The 18,353-nt window shown below is 40.4% G+C and overlaps 1 protein-coding gene across 3 annotated transcripts in view; it reads left to right on the top strand.

Annotated features, from left to right (window-relative positions):
- The window catches only part of SYT7 (synaptotagmin 7), a 275,578-nt gene extending 261,784 nt beyond the window's left edge, over positions 1 to 13,794 (top strand). For all 3 annotated transcript variants that reach the window (XM_058155459.1, XM_058155451.1, XM_058155467.1), the window contains one exon: positions 4,659 to 13,794. In XM_058155459.1, coding sequence (XP_058011442.1) covers positions 4,659 to 4,763 — 105 coding nt within the window. In that variant the 3' untranslated portion in view covers positions 4,764 to 13,794. The remainder of the gene's footprint in view (positions 1 to 4,658) is intronic.
- Positions 13,795 to 18,353: the final 4,559 nt, after the last annotated feature.

The following is an 18,353-nucleotide window of genomic DNA, read 5'->3' as shown; positions in this document are numbered from 1 at the left end:
CTGACAATATCTGATTGGGAACTTAACCTGAGAACATGCAACAATGACAAAATTAATCTATATATACAGTATGAAAGTGAAAACCACTTACACATTAATCACGAAATCTCCAGAACCGTAAAGCCTACAAACTTGAAATTTGCCACGTATGTTCCTCTTGGTTTCTAGGTGCTTACTTAGAAAGGATTTTTTTGAAATGACCATCAGAGCATTAGTTTTTCCTATATTATTATAACATGCTCTGATGCTAATTAGTTAGTGTTCTACTCCCCCTCCCAACTTGAAAATAACCCTGGAGAGAATGGGATAGCATAGCGCAGGCTTCTGTGCGGCAAGCCTCTTGGAGAGAAGGGGCTACAAAGCCTGAGGGAGAGAAGGGGATAGGGTAGGAGACGTTTCTCGGGGGGCAAGGCTGAGGGAAAGAAGGGGAGAGAAGAGGCTTCTGTGGGGCCAGCCTGAGGGAGAGAAGGGGAGAGGAGAGGATCTATGGGGCCAAGGCTGAGGGAGAGAAGGGGAGAAGAGAGGATCTTTGGGGCAAGCCGGAGGGACAAAGGGGATAGAGAGGAGAGGCTTTTGTGGGGCCAAGCCTGAGGGAGAGAAGGGGGAGAGGAGAGGATCTTTGGGGCAAGCCAGAGGGAGAGAAGGGAGTAGGATAAGAGAGGCTTCTGTGGAGCCAGCCTGAGGGAGAGAAGAGGAGAGACTTTTGTGGGGCCAAGCCTGAGGGAGAGAAGGGGAGAGGAGAGGATCTATGGATCAAGCCTAAGGGAGAAGAGGGATAGAGAGAGAGGCTTTTGTGGGGCCAAGCCTGAGGGAGAAGGGAGAGGAGAGGATCTTTGGGGCAAGCCAGAGGAGAGAAGGGAGTAGGATAAGAGAGGCTTCTGTGGAGCCAGCCTGAGGGAGAGAAGAGGAGAGACTTTTGTGGGGCCAAGCCTGAGGGAGAGAAGGGGAGAGGAGAGGATCTATGGATCAAGCCTAAGGGAGAAGAGGGGATAGAGAGGAGAGGCTTCTGTGGTGCTAGCCTGAGGGAGAGAAGGGGAGAGGAGAGGCTGATCATAACTACTCATTAATTTTCAAACTCTAAGTGTTGATTTATCAAGCCCAATCACATAGTTTCATTGCAGAGCACGGGTATTCAGCTAGTAGCATATATTCACATCAGAAGTTTAACCAGTTTTAAGAATGGCAAGTATAAACACATATAGTCTGGCTTTTAAGTTGTCCAAATGCTTATAAATATTGTAAATTAGCAAAAGCACAAAAGAGGGAAGTTATAAGCCAAATGGTCTTTTTTTCTCTTCCTCTTTTCCTTTGTATTTTAATTGTTATCAAATTCGCTTTGTTCATTTTTCCCCCTTTTTCCCCTTCAACATGCAGAGATAATATTAAATAACAATACAATAGAGACCTTAATGCTAAGTAATCAGCTCAAGACAGAAATTTATTGTACTCCTCAACAAATACTGTAATGTGGAGCAGCTTTTTAAGGGTGTATTCAGTTTCGGATGAAAAAGCTAAATAATCTTATGCTCATTAACACTGACATTTTATATCATAATATTGATATAATGCTTCTCTCTTTTTTTAAAAAAATGTTTTAAGCTAACTGAACCATATTGAAACAATATAATGTATTATTCAAGTTTTACAACAGTATAATAGAGATTTTACACAATTTTTAAAAATGAAAAAAGTTGTTCTTGTTACTATGTTTTGAAATGTAGGAGCCTATGAAAACAACCATTTTGGACATATACAAAAGAACCATTTATCCTGGATTCTGTGGGATTGCTTTCAGCATACTTTCTCTTTTGTATATCCCGATGAATTAATAGCTAACAATGCCATCAGAAAAATATAGAAAACTAGTCTAAATAATCCTCTGATCATATCTTAAACCAGGTTTGCATAACACAGCTGCAGTCCTGTGCATCACAACAAATGGCGCCTCTGACTATATTTAGTTTATTATGTAAAACAACCAAACAAAAGATCTTCAACCAGCTGAAATATAATCTTTGCTTAAAAATAAACCACTACAAAAAAGAAACTTTACCCTTTAAAGTGCTTGTGTGAAATAACAAACTTACTAAGTGTAAAGAAAAATAGGATTTGGGCTTTCTTTGCCTACTTCTCTCACTCTTCAACTTCTTTTATGCTGATTTGTCAGAAACAAGCCTCAGCATCCCCTCTTTCATATTTGATGGAATATCCATCAGTTAGTCTGAGGGCCCTCTCAGACATTGCCCTGTTGCAGGAAAATTAACTCCATCTCTCCAGAGAGCCATTCTTCTGTGTTCCACTTCTCTATACTATAGGACAGCACCCTCTTACTCCAAGAGGAATTCTTGCTATAGATAAGCCTTGACCATGCTGATATTTACATTTCCACATTACATACAAGTTCCATCCCAATGCCATAGAAAGAGCCATGGTTCTATTTTAATCCGGTAGCTGGGCATATGCAGCTGACCTTGGAGAAAATGCAGAAGAACCATTTGGGCAGTGTTTTTTTGGGGAGGGGGGGTGGCTGAGTAAGACACCACCTGTTGAAGGGCAGGTTGAACAGTCAAGAGACAGAATGGAGAAAAACAACTCAAAATATCTCCATCTTGATTTTGTTTAGGTTATGATGGGATAGAGAGAGAAACTTGGACATGCTTTCAAGATTCTGTAGTTCTAGCCTACATCCATAGGCTAGAGCAGTGGTGGCGAACCTTTGACTTACCGAGAGCCGAACGGGAACGCGCTTTGCACACGCTCGCATACCATCCGTGGTAACATGCGACTCCTCCCCATGTGCTGCGCGCGCACCTCACACAGCTTTCATGCGTGTCCCCATGTGCTGTGCGCGCAACTGCACCATCTGCGCATGCACACAGCTTTAGTGCGCACTGCATGTGCAATCTCATCATTTACATATGCGCACAGCTTTTGTGCGTGCAATGCATGCATGCAAACACTGTCTGCGCATGCATGTACTGTGTGCCAGTCATCAAATGCGCGCATGCGCAGGAGAGCTCTGAAGACCAGCTCGGTCCCCTGAATTGTGCACATGCGCACCAGAGGCCTAAACACCAGCTGGTGCGTGCGTGCATGCACAGCTTCAGGTGAGCTTGGCGACAGCTCCGTGCCCAGAAAAATGGCTCTGTGTGCCACTTCTGGCACGTGTGCCATAGGTTCGCCAACACGGGGCTAGAACTACAGAATCATTCCTAAAATTACCATTCCTAGAATCCCTGCAGGGTCTTGTTTATTGACTTGGCCTACCTTGACAGGCTGATATTCTGCCTCCTTGGGAATAAAAGATCCTGTTAAGCAAAATAAGCACATGGTTAGGGCACCAAGGGAAGGAGTTGTTCCTTCTATCTATAGCGCTACACCTAACTTCAGTCAATTTTTTTCTAATAGTCCTTGGCTGGAATGTTCCATCTTATTTTATTTTATTTATTCAATTTCTATAGCTGCCCAACTTAACCAAGTGACTCTGGGCAGCTTACAATTCTAAAATTATAAAACAATTAAACAATTTTTAAAACAATAAAAATAATATTGCTTACATTGTTAAAAAAAAGTTTTCTTTGTCATGGTGAGTGACTAAAATTTAAAGGGTTGGCATGAGAATTTTGCTTCCATCAAGGGGCACATCATTGCTGGCCTCTGCTTAGGCCATCAGTTGGCCCTAATGCCTCTGCAGTACTGGTGGTAAGAAGCTCTAATTTTAATGTCCAGGTTCTTTTTGCTTTCCTCCCTATAGTATTTTTTTTTCTTATCTGATTTTAAGTAATAGAAGTCTGCCAATCCAAGATAGGATGCCCTTGCAACATTTAAACAAATTGATGACAGCCAGGTTACAGGAAATCTGGAAGAGGGAAAGGGGCCACAAGAAATCCCAAAAACTTCAACCAAAAACTGTCTACTATTGACCTCACCCCATTCCTAAGAGGACTATAAGGGGCGTGCATAAGAGCACAAAAGTGCCTACCGTTCCTGTCCTATTGTTCCCTTTCATTATATCAAATTAATATAGTTGTTGCATACTTTTGCTTATATATATGTTTTTCTTTTTATAATGTGTTGTCTTATATCAATGTTTACGTATACTGTTGTGACAAAAAAAACCAAAAAACTTGATGAGTGCTCCAAATCAGAAAAGCAACAAATTTTGGCTGCCAGTTCCCTGTGAATAGCACACACTTGCAGAGAAGTAAACTGTCCATCCCAGTAACATCTTAATAATGTCAAATAGTCAGAACAGCCTGCTGTAGCCGTTTTAATGCCATTGTGAAATCAGACAGCTTGAATAATGAGAAGCCTGATCAACTGAAAGTGCTCTTAGCCTGGGAGAGCATCCCATACAATGGAGAAGTAGTTTCTCTCAACTGCTACCTCATTTCTTGTCAAAATGAGCACCCCCACCCCACCCTCTCACTTTATGCCCAAGCAAAGAAACGACAGACTTAGCCACTTCTGTCTCATCTACTCAGGACTAGCAATTTCATAGCAGGCAGTTATGCAAGCACTAAGATACGTGCTAAAGCTGATCTATTTGGGAGGAGGAGGTGCACAGAGCCGTAACTCAGGGAAGAGGTGGGGATAAGAATGAATAGCGTGGCTTTTGACCAGTCCTGTTGTCTAATTTGTTTCCCTGCTCCCATTAGATCTACCTATCGTGGAAGAGTGGACCAGGCGAAGTAAAGCACTGGAAGGATATGATTTCACACCCTCGCCAGGCGGTGGCACAGTGGCATCAGCTGAAGGCTTGAGAGGCAGAAGCCAAGGACTTGCTCTGGGGTTCGGTGCACCAAGTCAGCATTTATTGGCTACACTCTCATGACATGACTTTATGCACAGCGGCTGCACTGAGGTGTCCTCGTGAGAGAAAAGCTTGGGGATGGATGAACAGAGGCTAAGAGAGTAAACCTGAAATATGTACTTTAAAAAAACAAAAACAAAAAACTCTGGGCGTGGGAAAGTGATGTCAATGCCCCTTATGCTGGTTCAGCAGCACATACTACTATGAGGAGCATTGTTACCACCCAACCTGCTGCTTTAGCCTGTCTTTCAGACTCCGTGCTTAGCAAGAACAAGCAAGAGGAAGAGTTGGAACAGAGAAGAGCTGCTCTCCAGGGGCTTCAGCCCAGGGAAGTGAAGCCCTGGTTTGTTTGAGTATGCAGTGTGGCACGGACTTTGAAATAATGGGAGGAGAGGAATCTGTGATCGCCATACAAGACTGCCTATGCGTTCTTCCAGCCAAAGGCCCATTAGAATGGTAGCCTGCCCTGCCATGAGAAAGCTAGCCCTCATCTGTGGATGCACAGACTTGAGAGGGGGAATGGCAAGATCACTTGCTCTGTTTCAGTGAGGTGGCTTCATTATAATTCAATACAACTTGTAAGAGTAATAATATAAATAACAAGGATGGCTAGACCTTTATCCTAGCCAAGCCTCTCAGCAAAGCAGAGAGGAGCCATGATGCTCCCATAGTCCTCTGGGTGCATTTTGTCTGTGTGTGAGAGAGAGTGAGAGAGCGCGAGAAGGAGGGAGACTGATTGTGAGTAACTGAATGTGTGTGTGTGTGTGTGTGTGTGTTGTAACTAGGTATGAAGAGCATTTATGTGTCCCTTGTGTTTTCTTTCCCTCAGCCCCAGAGAAATTGTTTTTCTAAGGGAATGGATTGTCAGCCTCGCAGGAATCCACAAGAATTTATGCCCTGTGAGAAAGGAAAGCAGTTGATTTCCAGGCTTGGAGTCAAAGGGAAAAGAGAACAGTGAGAGGCAAAGAAGCTATTTTGATGGCCCACAGGTCTGGAATCCCTGAAGTACATGTCACAAACTAAAGTTTCTTAGAAAGAAACTAATGTTTATTTATTCCTTTGATCTGTTAATGGTGAAGAGACATGTTAAATACTGCTGAATTTTTTCTGGCAAGCAGATCAAACTGATCCCTCACACCTTGTTCCAGCCAATCAGCCATAAGAAGTCTACCTATTTCAACCTGCACTGGCACCATCTTTCTTCTCCATCTTGGTGTCCAAGGCTGGCATTTGACCAGACCAGAGTCTTGCCACTGGAACAAGCGTGCAGCAATACGATTAACCAGTCAGTTTTCCACTAATTGTAAAATAGATTGCCTCGTAATGAACACCTCATTAACAACTTACATCACTCATGAGTGTATGAGTTTTTAGAGAAATGTACACCTCCACAAAGTACATCTCAGGATATTATTTTATATACTAAAATTACCCTTGCTTGCTAATCAGAGGCCCTAGATGTCCTTTAGTTACTTAGATCTTGACTTGTTGTTGTTTTCCCAGATCCTAAAACATCTTATGGTCTCCTCTATTTTTTTCTCCTGATGTCATTATCAGGAAAAAGTTTTTGGAAAACCTCATTTTTCCAGGTATCTAGTCAGCATAAAAAGACAAGCGTGTTGAAGCAGGGATGGAGATACTCTGAAAATGAATCATTGTAGCTAATTTCTGGTTAATCCACTCATGTATTAAAATCAACAGGTGACACTATCACCATCACAAATTTAGCATACCCTGCGTGTAAATAATTAAAGAAAAGTGAGCCTAGCTACAGTCCACAACTACTTTGTACATGTTTGACAGTTTCTCTACTTTCCACCCCAAATCAGGAAGGCTCAGTTATTAAAAAAAAAAGGATTGTCTAAAAATTGTTCATCATAAAGCATCCAGTGCCAACACTGCAATGCACCCCACCCCACCCCAACTCCTGATGAGTGCAGTGCAGTGGGGACTGAGCAGCGTTGTAATTTTTAACTGCATACTCACATAACTGATGTGTTGCGTTCAAAACTTAAGCTACTATGGAAAATGGAAGCCTTGATATATGTGCAAAACAGTTTTGTGGTCAAAGATGGCACTTGTTGAACATTTTTTAGCATCCATTAAACAAAATACACTTGGAAGACAATTAATTTCTGCTTTAATATGTCACAGACAAGATTGCATGAATCAATTCTGAAATGACATTTCCAGATTACTGTCAGGTGCTGTATCAAATGACAAGATGCTTCCACTCAAGGCTTTTATCATGCAGTGTCACACTGATTAACCTGCAGAATTCCATGGAAGGTCCAGATGATTATGTCTTCTTTGTCTCTTTTCCAATGTGTTTCCCCACCCCCCAGTTCTTTCAGGCTTTTCCTTCATGGGGAATCTACTAAGAAGATAAAGAGATAGAATACCATAGCTCCAAAAATAGAGCTAGGAACTCTCAGTCTGCAATGATACAGCTGGAAGGAAACTCAAAATCATAGTGCACTCAATTATTTGAGTAATAATTGTACTTCTGGTTTATCCCTTATTAATGGTCACTTTCTCTTAAAAGTTACATGAGAGGAAATTATATGATCTTCCAAAGCAGTCTTCTCAGTTATCTAATGGTCTTTATTCTTTGGAGTTTTCCAGTGGTCATCTAAAATCTCCTTCACTGTTTATAACCATGATTCAGATCTTCCTCTCCAGCACAACAAAAAACAAAGTTGTTTTGCTGTTTATGAGTCAATGCTTCAAACGTAAGATGAAAGTTATCATAAAACTTCTTGAATTATTTACTTAGAATAAATTATTACAAGATCCTCTTCCCGATCTTAATCGAGTTGAGAGTGCAAAAAGTACAATCTGGGGCCATGTGCCTTCTATGTATGTCTCTTTTCTGGTCCAAGAACCCACATTGGGGAAAAATAAAACTTGATCTTCTTTGGCATTGGGTGGCAGGGCGGGGAGGCTTAAGGAACAAAATGGACACCTTAAGCTTTGCAGGCAAGGCATTAACTTCAAGTAATAGTTTCTGTCCCATTTTGGCATACAACTCTATCCCTCAGTATAGCCCTTGAACCAACAGAAGTAGCACGCCGCTACCTCTAGACAGAAACAGGCTAGTTGGTTCAGGAAAATTAAGATAGTGGTTTTAGCTTTTCATTCTTTTCCTCCATTAAACTATTATTTCCTAGAATTTGAAAAACATCCCTGTGAAACTTATTTGGGAAGCCTGCCTTAAAATTTCCATAGTTGGTCCCTACCCAGGGCAAGAAGCTGCAACTGGTAGATCTGGGGCATCAATAAAAAGCAGTAAGTTTTATCATACCTTTTGCTATTATGATAGTGTTAGTTGATATTTGTTCCCTACGATGTTTCTTAAGCCGTCTCTGCACACAAGAGCAGTTACCTCTGCTGCAAGAAAGGATTCTGAATGCATGTTTTTCTGCAGGAACCCCAGGCAATAGTGACTTCAAACGGGGGAGATTCAAGGCTTAGGTTCTTTTTTGATTACATTTCCCTCAGACATTACCCTTATCACCGAATCTTCATTTGCTTTCCCTATAACACAATTTTAACAAATATGCCACCTGGTCCCCTATGAGGGAAGATGGGCTGGTGGGTATTTTTAATTCACCACATTCCTTATCTGAAAATGATGCCAAGTCTTGAGATAATACATGTGACTATCACTGACAGCAACATAGATAAAAACAATAAGTTTTAAAGCCTTCTGCTCTTCTATGAGCAATGGGAGATGAGATGTAGATAAATCTAGGAAAATGGAAGTGAGCATAATATTTGTTAAGTGGTACCAATGTTCCATTTTGATTTTTCTGAACGATTTTATTAGAACCAGTGGGCAGATTGCTAACTCATATTAATCCATTTCTCCTGAGGACAGAAATGCCGAAACTGACAGCCAAGGTAGCACTTTTACAGACTCTGACAGACATCAAAACTGACAGAATTAGTTAAACATGATGGGCAAATGACAAGATCATTTTGCCAATGCTATCAAATTCTAAGGAAAATAAACATTTTTCAGTGATAACAGAAGGGATGGTAGTAGAGAGGGAAGTTCAGCTTGGTGATGATACCTGCACTAAGTACCGAAATCAATGAATAACAAGATTCTTGCAACTTCTATATTTAATGCCAGCGAAGCAGGCTAAACCCAAAATTGTGGTTTTGGAAAAGAATGGACGTTGGTTTAATATAAAATGGCTAGGTCTTCATTAACTCATTAATTTTGGTTGAAAAGCTAGGAATTGTTTTAAAGCTGCCAGTTTGGCTGGTTGGACTAAATTAGGGAAATCATGGGGATCAATGGATATCAATTATGATGCCAGCATGACTGCCTCTGAAGGCTACCTTTCTTATACAATTGGTTGGTCACTGTAAGAATAGACTGCTGAACTAGATAGACCAGTGGACTGATCCAGAAAGGCCCTGCTTACATTCTTCTGTTGTTTCCAGGCCAATTAGTTTGCACAATCTTACTGCAATTTCATAATACCTGCTGCTTCTCCACAATGTTGTCCATCACCTCTCTGGTATATTTCTACAGATCATCACCTCTGTTCTACACCTCTTTCCACCTTCTCTCCCAGTTCTTCACTTAAACTATCTTACATCCTTTTAAGTCCTCTCCTCACATTCCTCTCACTTCACACACAAAATTTATTCAGCTGTTTCCCTCCCCCCAAAAAATGACTCCTCCAAATACAAAATTTGTAACCAACAGCATTGCAGCACCTTGCTTCTTTGAAGTCTCTTCAGATAAGTTTTGTATAGAAAAAGATTATCAGTAGTTTATAGCAGAGCATTTAACACCTCTCTCTAGTCTTGGCCATTGATCGTGAGGACATATGAGCCAACCTTTCACATGTCCCAGTGTTTAGTTTCTTCCATCAGGTGGCTAATCTATGGATCTGTTTTGTCAAGGTATTTGAGCAGACTGACTTTTACAATGTGCATAATATTTGTGATGGAGTTATAGGTATGTATTTTGTAGACTTAGTCAGTGTGTTACTGAATTTTCCCCATGTATGATGTGCAGATGCTTGAATTATATTTCTGGCAGGCATATTTTTATACATATCGTCATTGTTAAGAATAATGAAGACATGCAGAAATAAGAGAAAGACTCAAAATAACCAGTGAAGATTTCAGAAAAATCAGGAACCAGGAAAATTTGAATTGAAATTTGAAGATGGCATGTGCTCAGCTGGGGCAGGAATTTAAAATCAAAGCCCCCATTTTTATATATTTATTATTCTGTTATTGAGGGAGCAGTGATAGTAAGGTGTCAACTGGCATTTGTTTAATATATCTTGCTAGAGAAAGGAAGTATTGAAATGGACACGGCTTTATTTTTCTATTTTTCTGCCTCACCTGTATAGCTGTCATGCAATCAGATGCAAAAACAAAATGTTGGATACTGAAACAACAAAAAGAACTTTTATATCAAAAAAGGAACTGACTTCCTATTGCAGTATTTTTTTTCAATCCTGTTTCCAGTACTTTGTTCCTCAGCTTCTTCCTGACTTCAAAGTAAAATGATTGTCACTGAGCTACTTTTTAAATTCATTTTATGTTCATCATAGTTGGTCAATTTTGTCCAATATAACTTTAATTCCATCTTGCTCCTTTACAATTCATAAAAATATATTGAATGAGCTTCAAAACTCCATCAGTTGACCATATCAGGCTATTTAATGCAAGCAAAAAAGATAATCTAAATATAAGCCATTGACTGAAGCACTAAAAAGCTTCAGTTTGGAACAAAGCTATGTTCCAGTATATGTTTACAAAAAAAAATATTCTGACTTCAGATATCATTTGGAAGGTGCTTTTATTGGAAGTTGCCAGGATTGCTCCAGACAGGCAGAAATTGCAAAGTTTTGATTAATTTGCTAGATTTATCCATAAGAGACTGAAGTCATCTGTTCTTCTTTGTAACTGCCTCATTACCATTCATTCCAGCATTTCCCCAAAAGGAAAGGTTAGATACTGGACAATATGAAGAATTAGCTGGATCTAAAGAGATCCTTTGAAGGAGGTTACCACAAGCTTTTTTTTAAGGCAGCAGGTATCACCAACCTTTGCAGGGAAGCCTTGACCATCTCGCAGATCCTGGTCCCTCTTGCCCACCAAAAAAGGTGATCCAATCCACAGATGAAACATAAAATTTTAAACCACACTCTGTCCATTTCTTCAGAGGTCATATACAGTCCTGGCTGACATACCATACCAGATTTGCAGTTTCTATGTCATTGTAAACTCCAAGCAATGTAACATTTATCATGATATTACAGCTCTTCATTTTAGATTCTCCACTACTTTCCACAATGGAAAGTATAACGAGTAATGGAAATGGGACACCCACAAGTGGGAAGGTTAAATAGACTCCATTAGTGGAAATAGACTCACCCAATGACCATGAGAGCACATAGAGCTATATGCTTTCCCAAATCAACAAAGCTAACAATTTTGGCTTGCTCCAAGCTAGTACTTTGCTCCCATCATTTTGGACTTCATGAGATTCTTAAATAAATTGAGAGAAATATATGTCAGTTCTGCACAACTTGTAAGCCACCACGAAGGCAGAATTTGCTGATTATGTGGCAGCTTCTCGAATACTGTATATGAGGTCTTTAGAACCCGAGATTAATTAAGCACTTTATTAGCTGTCAAACATTAACAAAATAAAAGGCTGTGGTAGCTTGAAAGTAAACTTTGACTGATACACTATTCACAGACTCACCTGTACATGTGGAGCATTTCCACCTAAATCCCTTAGCCAGTTTGAAAGCAGCTCAAGACTTCAGTGAACCCCACAAGCTCAGTCCTCCTAGGTAGTCACGGTGAGGAATTCCCCACTCAACAGTATGAAAAATTCTATCTTCAGCAAATGACTATTGAGGATTAAGGAAACAGTATAAAATTATAACAAGAATTTATGTAAAGAAGCTCACCTTCCAGCGTAGGCATATACTTTCCATATCTCATAAAGCAGTATCCTAAATCATCTGTTCATAGGCTTGCATTTTTTTAAAATGGGGGTGGAGTGGCTTAACGGGGAATTGAGGGTCATACAAATATAAAGAAGAAATGTATGTGTATATATATATACATGTATATATGTTTCTCTCTGTGTGTATGTATGTGTGTGTTTGCATGGGTTGGTGGAGTTTGGCAGGACACTGGGTCTTCTTTCTATTTCTGCCATGGAGACAATTGAGGGGGAGGGGAGGTTAATAAGCTTCTCATTACCTCAGTTTGTCCATCTGTACAATGGGAATAATATTTCCACATCTCACATGGGATGATGATGTGAGGCTTCCATTATCAAGGCTCTAAGTGTGTTAAATAAAAACCTCACTGCTCAAGATCCCTTCACTTCTTAACAAGGCTTTAATGGGTAGGAAGTTTCTTTAGTTTGTGTAAAATTATCTCCAACTGGTTCCCAAATGCTAGAATAGCCTTTGATTAAAGGTGCTACTACTATCGACATGCAAAGTATTACGATCACTTTTGACAAACTGAGCATCTGCTCCAGCCAGCCTCCCTATGGAATAACTTTACCCCTCACCTGCCACCACTAATCACACCTCCTCCCAAATAGAAGTTGTTTCTTTCGTACAATTGAAATTTTAAGAGTTGTGTTTATTTTTAACTTGAGCTCTTAGCTGTATCTTGTTTGGGTATTTCTTCAATGTGATGATAACCATCTAGCATAGTATGTGCAAACAGAAAAAAAAAATTGAAAAAAAATATATGAGTACATTGTAGCTGAGTTTGTTACTAGCAACGAGGGTGGCCATCCAGCTAGGCTCTTTTGCTACCTTCTTTCTATTGTGTTTGGAGATGTTAAAATTCATGAAGCAGATGTGCTTTATAATTCAAAAAAACTGATGAAACACACAAAAAATGGGGAATGGGGAAAATCTAACGTTACTGTTATTGCTATTACTACTAATCCAGTGTGACTTGAAAAGCACTGATAACTACAAGGTAGGATCGTTTCCTTTGCAGAACCCTATTTTTGGAGAACCAGGCCCCTTGTTTTGTAGCGAGGCCCCTGATCCAAACAATAAAGGAGAGCAAACCAAGCATCCCTTGCATTCGTTCTTCTGTCTCAAATTAAGCAGAGAGGAAAATAACATCATGTTAGCCAGGGCTAGAGAAGAACGCTTCCGTTGCCCAAAGTTTCAGTTCCACTTGGCACATCACAACCTTTAACTGGACCATCCTGGGAGGTCGACTCGGTTTCCACTCCACTGCGTTTCGCCATGATATTTAGTATTGTCTCTTAACCCTGTGGTCTTTGAGGGGGGCAGGGAAAAAGACCTGTGGGGCCCACGTGATGCCTTGAGCATGCTTAGAATTAAAGCCAAAGTGTAGGATGGTGCTTTGCTTTGCAGAATGCCAATTTCCTTTCCTTTCAGAATATTTCTTTAAATTGAGCCCAACGGGAAGTTTTAATTGCTAAGTTCAAAGAAAGTGCTATGGATCCTACAATGGAAATTTATATGCTGCCCATCTCACTCTTCAAAGCAACTCTTTTGTACCAGTATAGATTAAAGTAATGTGATAAATATTTGTGGTGCTTTCAGTTTTATTCCCCAGGACTTACAATTTCTGAAGTACGAAAAGGGGTTTCCTGGCTTCAGTCTTAATTTTCCCTCGTTTTTATAGCACTGGTACTAATTGTCTCAATTCTGCCACCCCTGTAGCATTGACATATCCAAACAAAGTGTAGCCTCACAGCATGCTGGTTAGAGCTATGAATGTTTGGAAAACATATTGGATGAGCTGATACGCTTGCATTTCTACAATTAGCAGGTGCATGAATTGTTCCTCTAGGGCCGTGATGGTGAACATATGGCACGTGTGCCACAGGTGCCATGCCGTCGCTCCAGCTCAGCTCCACCATGCATGCGCATGTGCCGCCAGCCGGCCAGCTGGTTTTCAGGTCTTTGCCATGCATGTGCGCTGTGCGGGGCACACGCAGGAGACACACGCAGGCATGGGGGCATGTGAGGGGGCACGCATGCATGCGCGGGGTGGGCGTGCATTGCATTATGGGTGTGTGCGTGCGCACACATGAAAACACACGTGCTTTCAGCACTCAGTGCTGAAAAGGTTAGCCATCACTGCTCTAGGGAATAGGAACAAGAATGGCCTTGGATTTATGACGAGCATTTTTAATTATTTGTTTATTTAGTGATTTCTAACTTTATCCCTGGCCTGGGGGTGGGGAGTGGAATTGTGGCAAGTTTTCTAGAAATTGATGTTGACACACTTCTTGGCAGAAACTACTTTACAACTGCCTAAGCCATCCACATAGCAGATACTTACAAGGCTATCCCAGGGCAGCTCAACAGGAAGTTGTAAATTTTTCTCATCTAATCCAAATCTCTCAAAAGTAAGATGTTAACCCAAAACCCAAAGGTGTTCTACCACATATGCAAATGTTAGCTCTAAAGTATGGAGCCAACTTTTCTGGATGATGACACATTGTTTCCCTTTCCTTCTGAGGTCAGTTGCAAAACAATGCATCCGATATCAAGATTTGTAAAGACATTAGGCAGACTGAAGGGACCATTAGCTCACTTTCTAGTGTTGTATCAGCAAAAATCTGTGTCACGATGTCATCAGCATCTGAACTTTTCTGGGGAAAATGGTCTTAAAACAATGGCCCGTGAGGGAAAAAAGGACAAAAACGTGTATGGTTTATGGTTTGCTAACAGAACATACAAATCAGTTCATTAAAAAGCAAGAGGGACACCCTACACTGAGTATATGTAAAACTATTTAGTAAGATGACAAATAAGAGTAATTTCTTAAGGATTTGCAGAGTACACATTTGAGCCAGAATTAATGTGCTCTGTCAGTCTCCATGAGAAAAAGTTGACCTGAGAATACCGCACCTAAATGAAAAGTTAAGATGCAATGGAAAGGAAGCAGCAAGCAGACAACAGGCCCAGTTAGATTGCGGCTGCTTATATTATAAAAATTTTTCATGGAGCCACCTCACACAGAGCTGGAAATTCAAAGGGGTAACATTTCTGATAACCTAGAATATGAAAGCACTGCTAATAAGCACTGAGGGGTGGACAGTGAAAATATAGGTTATAGATGGCATTGGACCCTTCCTGATTTTTGGTTCTTGTTCAAAAACTGCAAAATCAAGCCAATAGAGACCAAAGCGCCAAGAAATAAAGTTTTAGCAACGTTTATGTTTCAGAATGTGTTAATACATAACCGTACTGCTTGAATGATTCTTGATCATCATGTATATATTTCTCCTCTGCATATAACAAGATGGTAAGCTTTATGATGGGGGTGGAGAAAGATAGATGGTGATTGAAAATTGTAAACTAGAAAATAATAATCGAAGTAGATTGCCCATCAGTGGAAAGCAAAGTTTTATTTAGCAGAACATATTATTTTCCAGTCAAAAACATACTTTCTAAAGACAACTTTGCATTGGTAGCTAAATAGCTTTTTCAGTTGCTGATCACAGAAGATGGAAAAAATGCTAAATAAACAAGAGAAAGAGGGACTTTCAACACCCACTTGCATGGTGGCAATACCCCTTCCCCGCATGCCCTCAAATGATGCCTCAAAGAGAGGCATCAACGAGTAAAATTTTAACATGAGCCAAGAAAAGGAAATCCATTTTGCCAATAATATCAATTCAGTTACAAAAAAAAGAGGTTATTTTACTAGATTTAAACCTATACAAATCTCTTAAAATAGGGCCAGGCATTTTTTAAAAGTTTTTTGAGGAGTGGACTATAGGTAGTTCTCAACTTATGACCACAATTGAGAATATAGAATTTCTACAGTTAAGCAAGTCACTTCTTAAGTGAGTTGCACCTGATTTTGTGATCTTTTTTGCCACAGTTGTTAAGCAAATCACTTTGGTCGTTAAGAGAATCACAGCATTGTTAAATAAATCTGGCTTCCCCCATTGCTTGTTGGAAACTGACTGGGAAGGTCATAAATAGTGATCATGTGACCTACGGACACTGCAACCTTCCTAAATAGATGCCAGTTGCCAAGCACAGGAATTTGGTCACGTGACCATGGGAATACTGCCATGGTCGTAAGTACAGGAACCAGTTGTAAGTCTCTCTTGTCAGGCCTTTGTAATTCTGAACAGTCACTAAATGAATGGTTGTTCAGTCAAGGACTACCTGTCCAAGTCGCTGGGCAATGAAAAAAAAAACAGGCAAAGCTTTCCCAACTTGCTTTGCAATACAGACTTTTCCGGGAAATACCTTTTCATTTGTTCTATATATCCCAAAGATGCTGCCTTCAACTCATCCTCAGCTCATGAAGCATGAGCTGAGGAAGACCTGAACTCATGGTTAGCTGTATCAATGTTTTCCACGTACACAACAGCAACTAATGGCGGCTTAAAAATAAGAACAATCTGCTGTATATGCTGACTCATTCTGTCTGCAGTGCAGTCAGGTGACTAGGGTGGGGAAGCGAGGGATGAGCCTGTCCCTAGTGATCACTTTAGCAATCCCTAAACAAGGACTGATTGGGGACATGAGGCTACTGCAGGAGCAAAATAGCCAGATCGTTTGGTTGTTGCTGAGGTAGCCCTGTTCTCCCACAGCGTTCTGCATCCCCCTTCAAAAAATCTCCTGTTCCCCAAACTTGCTTTGAGATTGAAAAGCTGATAACTGTGTTAAGGTGCTGCCACCCATCTCTATACTTGACTCGCATATCAACGGCATAGCCCGCTTGTTTTTACGGTAGATTCCCCCAAGAGAGTGCTAAATACCGTGTCAAATTATACCTACTGAACAGGTGATTATCAAGCTAGGGAAACTGCCTCAAAAAAATGGAAAGCACCCACCATTTTTGTCTCAAAGGTGCTTTTTCAAAAGACAACTGGACTGGGTTTTTTTCCTTGAGGAAGAAGACCTCTCGCTTCTTGTCCAAGAAGTTTCATCGGTTCTGGAAGGATGGGAGAGGGGGCTATGGAAGAGTTAATTCTGACAGGATGGGCGGGGTGGGGTTGGAAGGATTTGATTTCTTTGCAGTCATCTCATTTTAGCACTTTCCCTGAAAGCTTTTGAGGCCACTTGGGGACCACCATTTTTCCAGAAAAAATAACCACCGTAGGACAGAGAAAGGAAATGATCGAAGTGTAGAATATCCATTGGACTTAATGTGCTCTGGACAGGACAAAGTAAAATAGCATGTCCTCCACATTGCATTCAGTTTTTGGCAACTTCGTGGAGTTGTCTAAGCAGTTTTTTTGGCAACAGAAAAAAATGGCAATTGCCTTCTTCTGGGTTGCTTTTTGACTTCATGGTTAACCTACAGCCTTGGTATTCCCTGGAGGACTCCCATCCTAGTGCTATCCAGATCCTTCCTTACTAAGTTTCTTAGGTGCAGAAGAGTATGGAGATAGTCTTGAAAAAAGGAATTCCAGAACCATTAAGTAAATGTCAGCTTAGCCCTGAAAAGAAAAAAAGGGATGAGGAAAATACTCCCAATAACACAGCTTTGGGGTTTTTTTGGTAGAAAAGAGGACAGAGACACATTCTGATGGACTTTTAAGATTATGTTATTATACCCCACAACAATAAAATAAACTGCCAATAGTTCTTGCAGTTTCCTAACTTGGCCTACCTTGAACATCAGCCTGGAAAATGACAGCCTGGTTTCTAACTCACAAGTTACTTTAAACAACATTTGCTATGTTTTCATTATATTTAACATGATTGGTGAAGGGAAGCCTAGTAGTCCCTATACAATGAAAAACTTTTCAAGGATTTCAATATGCTCATTCCAATGCTGAATGCTACATCAGATATGAGTAGAAAACATAAACAAATAACAATTCTACGAGTCTAAAGAATTCAATAACATATCTATCATCTCCTTGCATCTTTCCTAGGCTTTCTTGTGCCTTCTTTTTTATGATAGTGGATGGTCTTTTAGAGTTGGGATTATTATCTATAGTAGTTTCTCCCATCCAAGTACTAACCAGGCCTGACCCTGCTTAGCTTCCGAGATCAGATGGGATCGGGCGCTTTCAGGGTAGTATGGCCGTTTTTTATGTTTAAAAATCTTGATATGATATTTAAAAATGAATATCTGTGTGGAATTAACTATGGCATGAATTTTCCAGCTGGTTCATCACATTTCACTTTATGAACCCATTGCTACCTCACTGATCAAGTTAGACCACAGCTAATGTAGCCCAAGCTACAATTCTATACTAAAGGTTCAGTCAACAATAACAAAAAAAAAACCTTGTTTCCCACACTTATTCCTGTTCCCACATTTTTAATATGTGTCTCTTGGCCATGTTCTAAACACGAAGTCTAGTGTACTATACCCTTTCTTATATCAATTTATTCTCCATAGCACCTGAGGGCAGGACAAGAAGCAATTGGTGGAAGCTCATCAGAGGGAGATTCAAGTTGGAAATAAGGAGGAATTTTCTGTCAGTGAGAATGATTAATCAATGGAACTGCTTGCCTCCCAGTATAATGTGGCTCAGTCAGATACTGCACAAAACTAG

Source organism: Ahaetulla prasina, chromosome 1 (genome assembly GCF_028640845.1).
Source record: "Ahaetulla prasina isolate Xishuangbanna chromosome 1, ASM2864084v1, whole genome shotgun sequence".
In the NCBI taxonomy this organism is placed as follows: Eukaryota; Metazoa; Chordata; class Lepidosauria; order Squamata; family Colubridae; genus Ahaetulla; species Ahaetulla prasina.
This window is presented reverse-complemented; position numbering and strand designations above follow the sequence as displayed.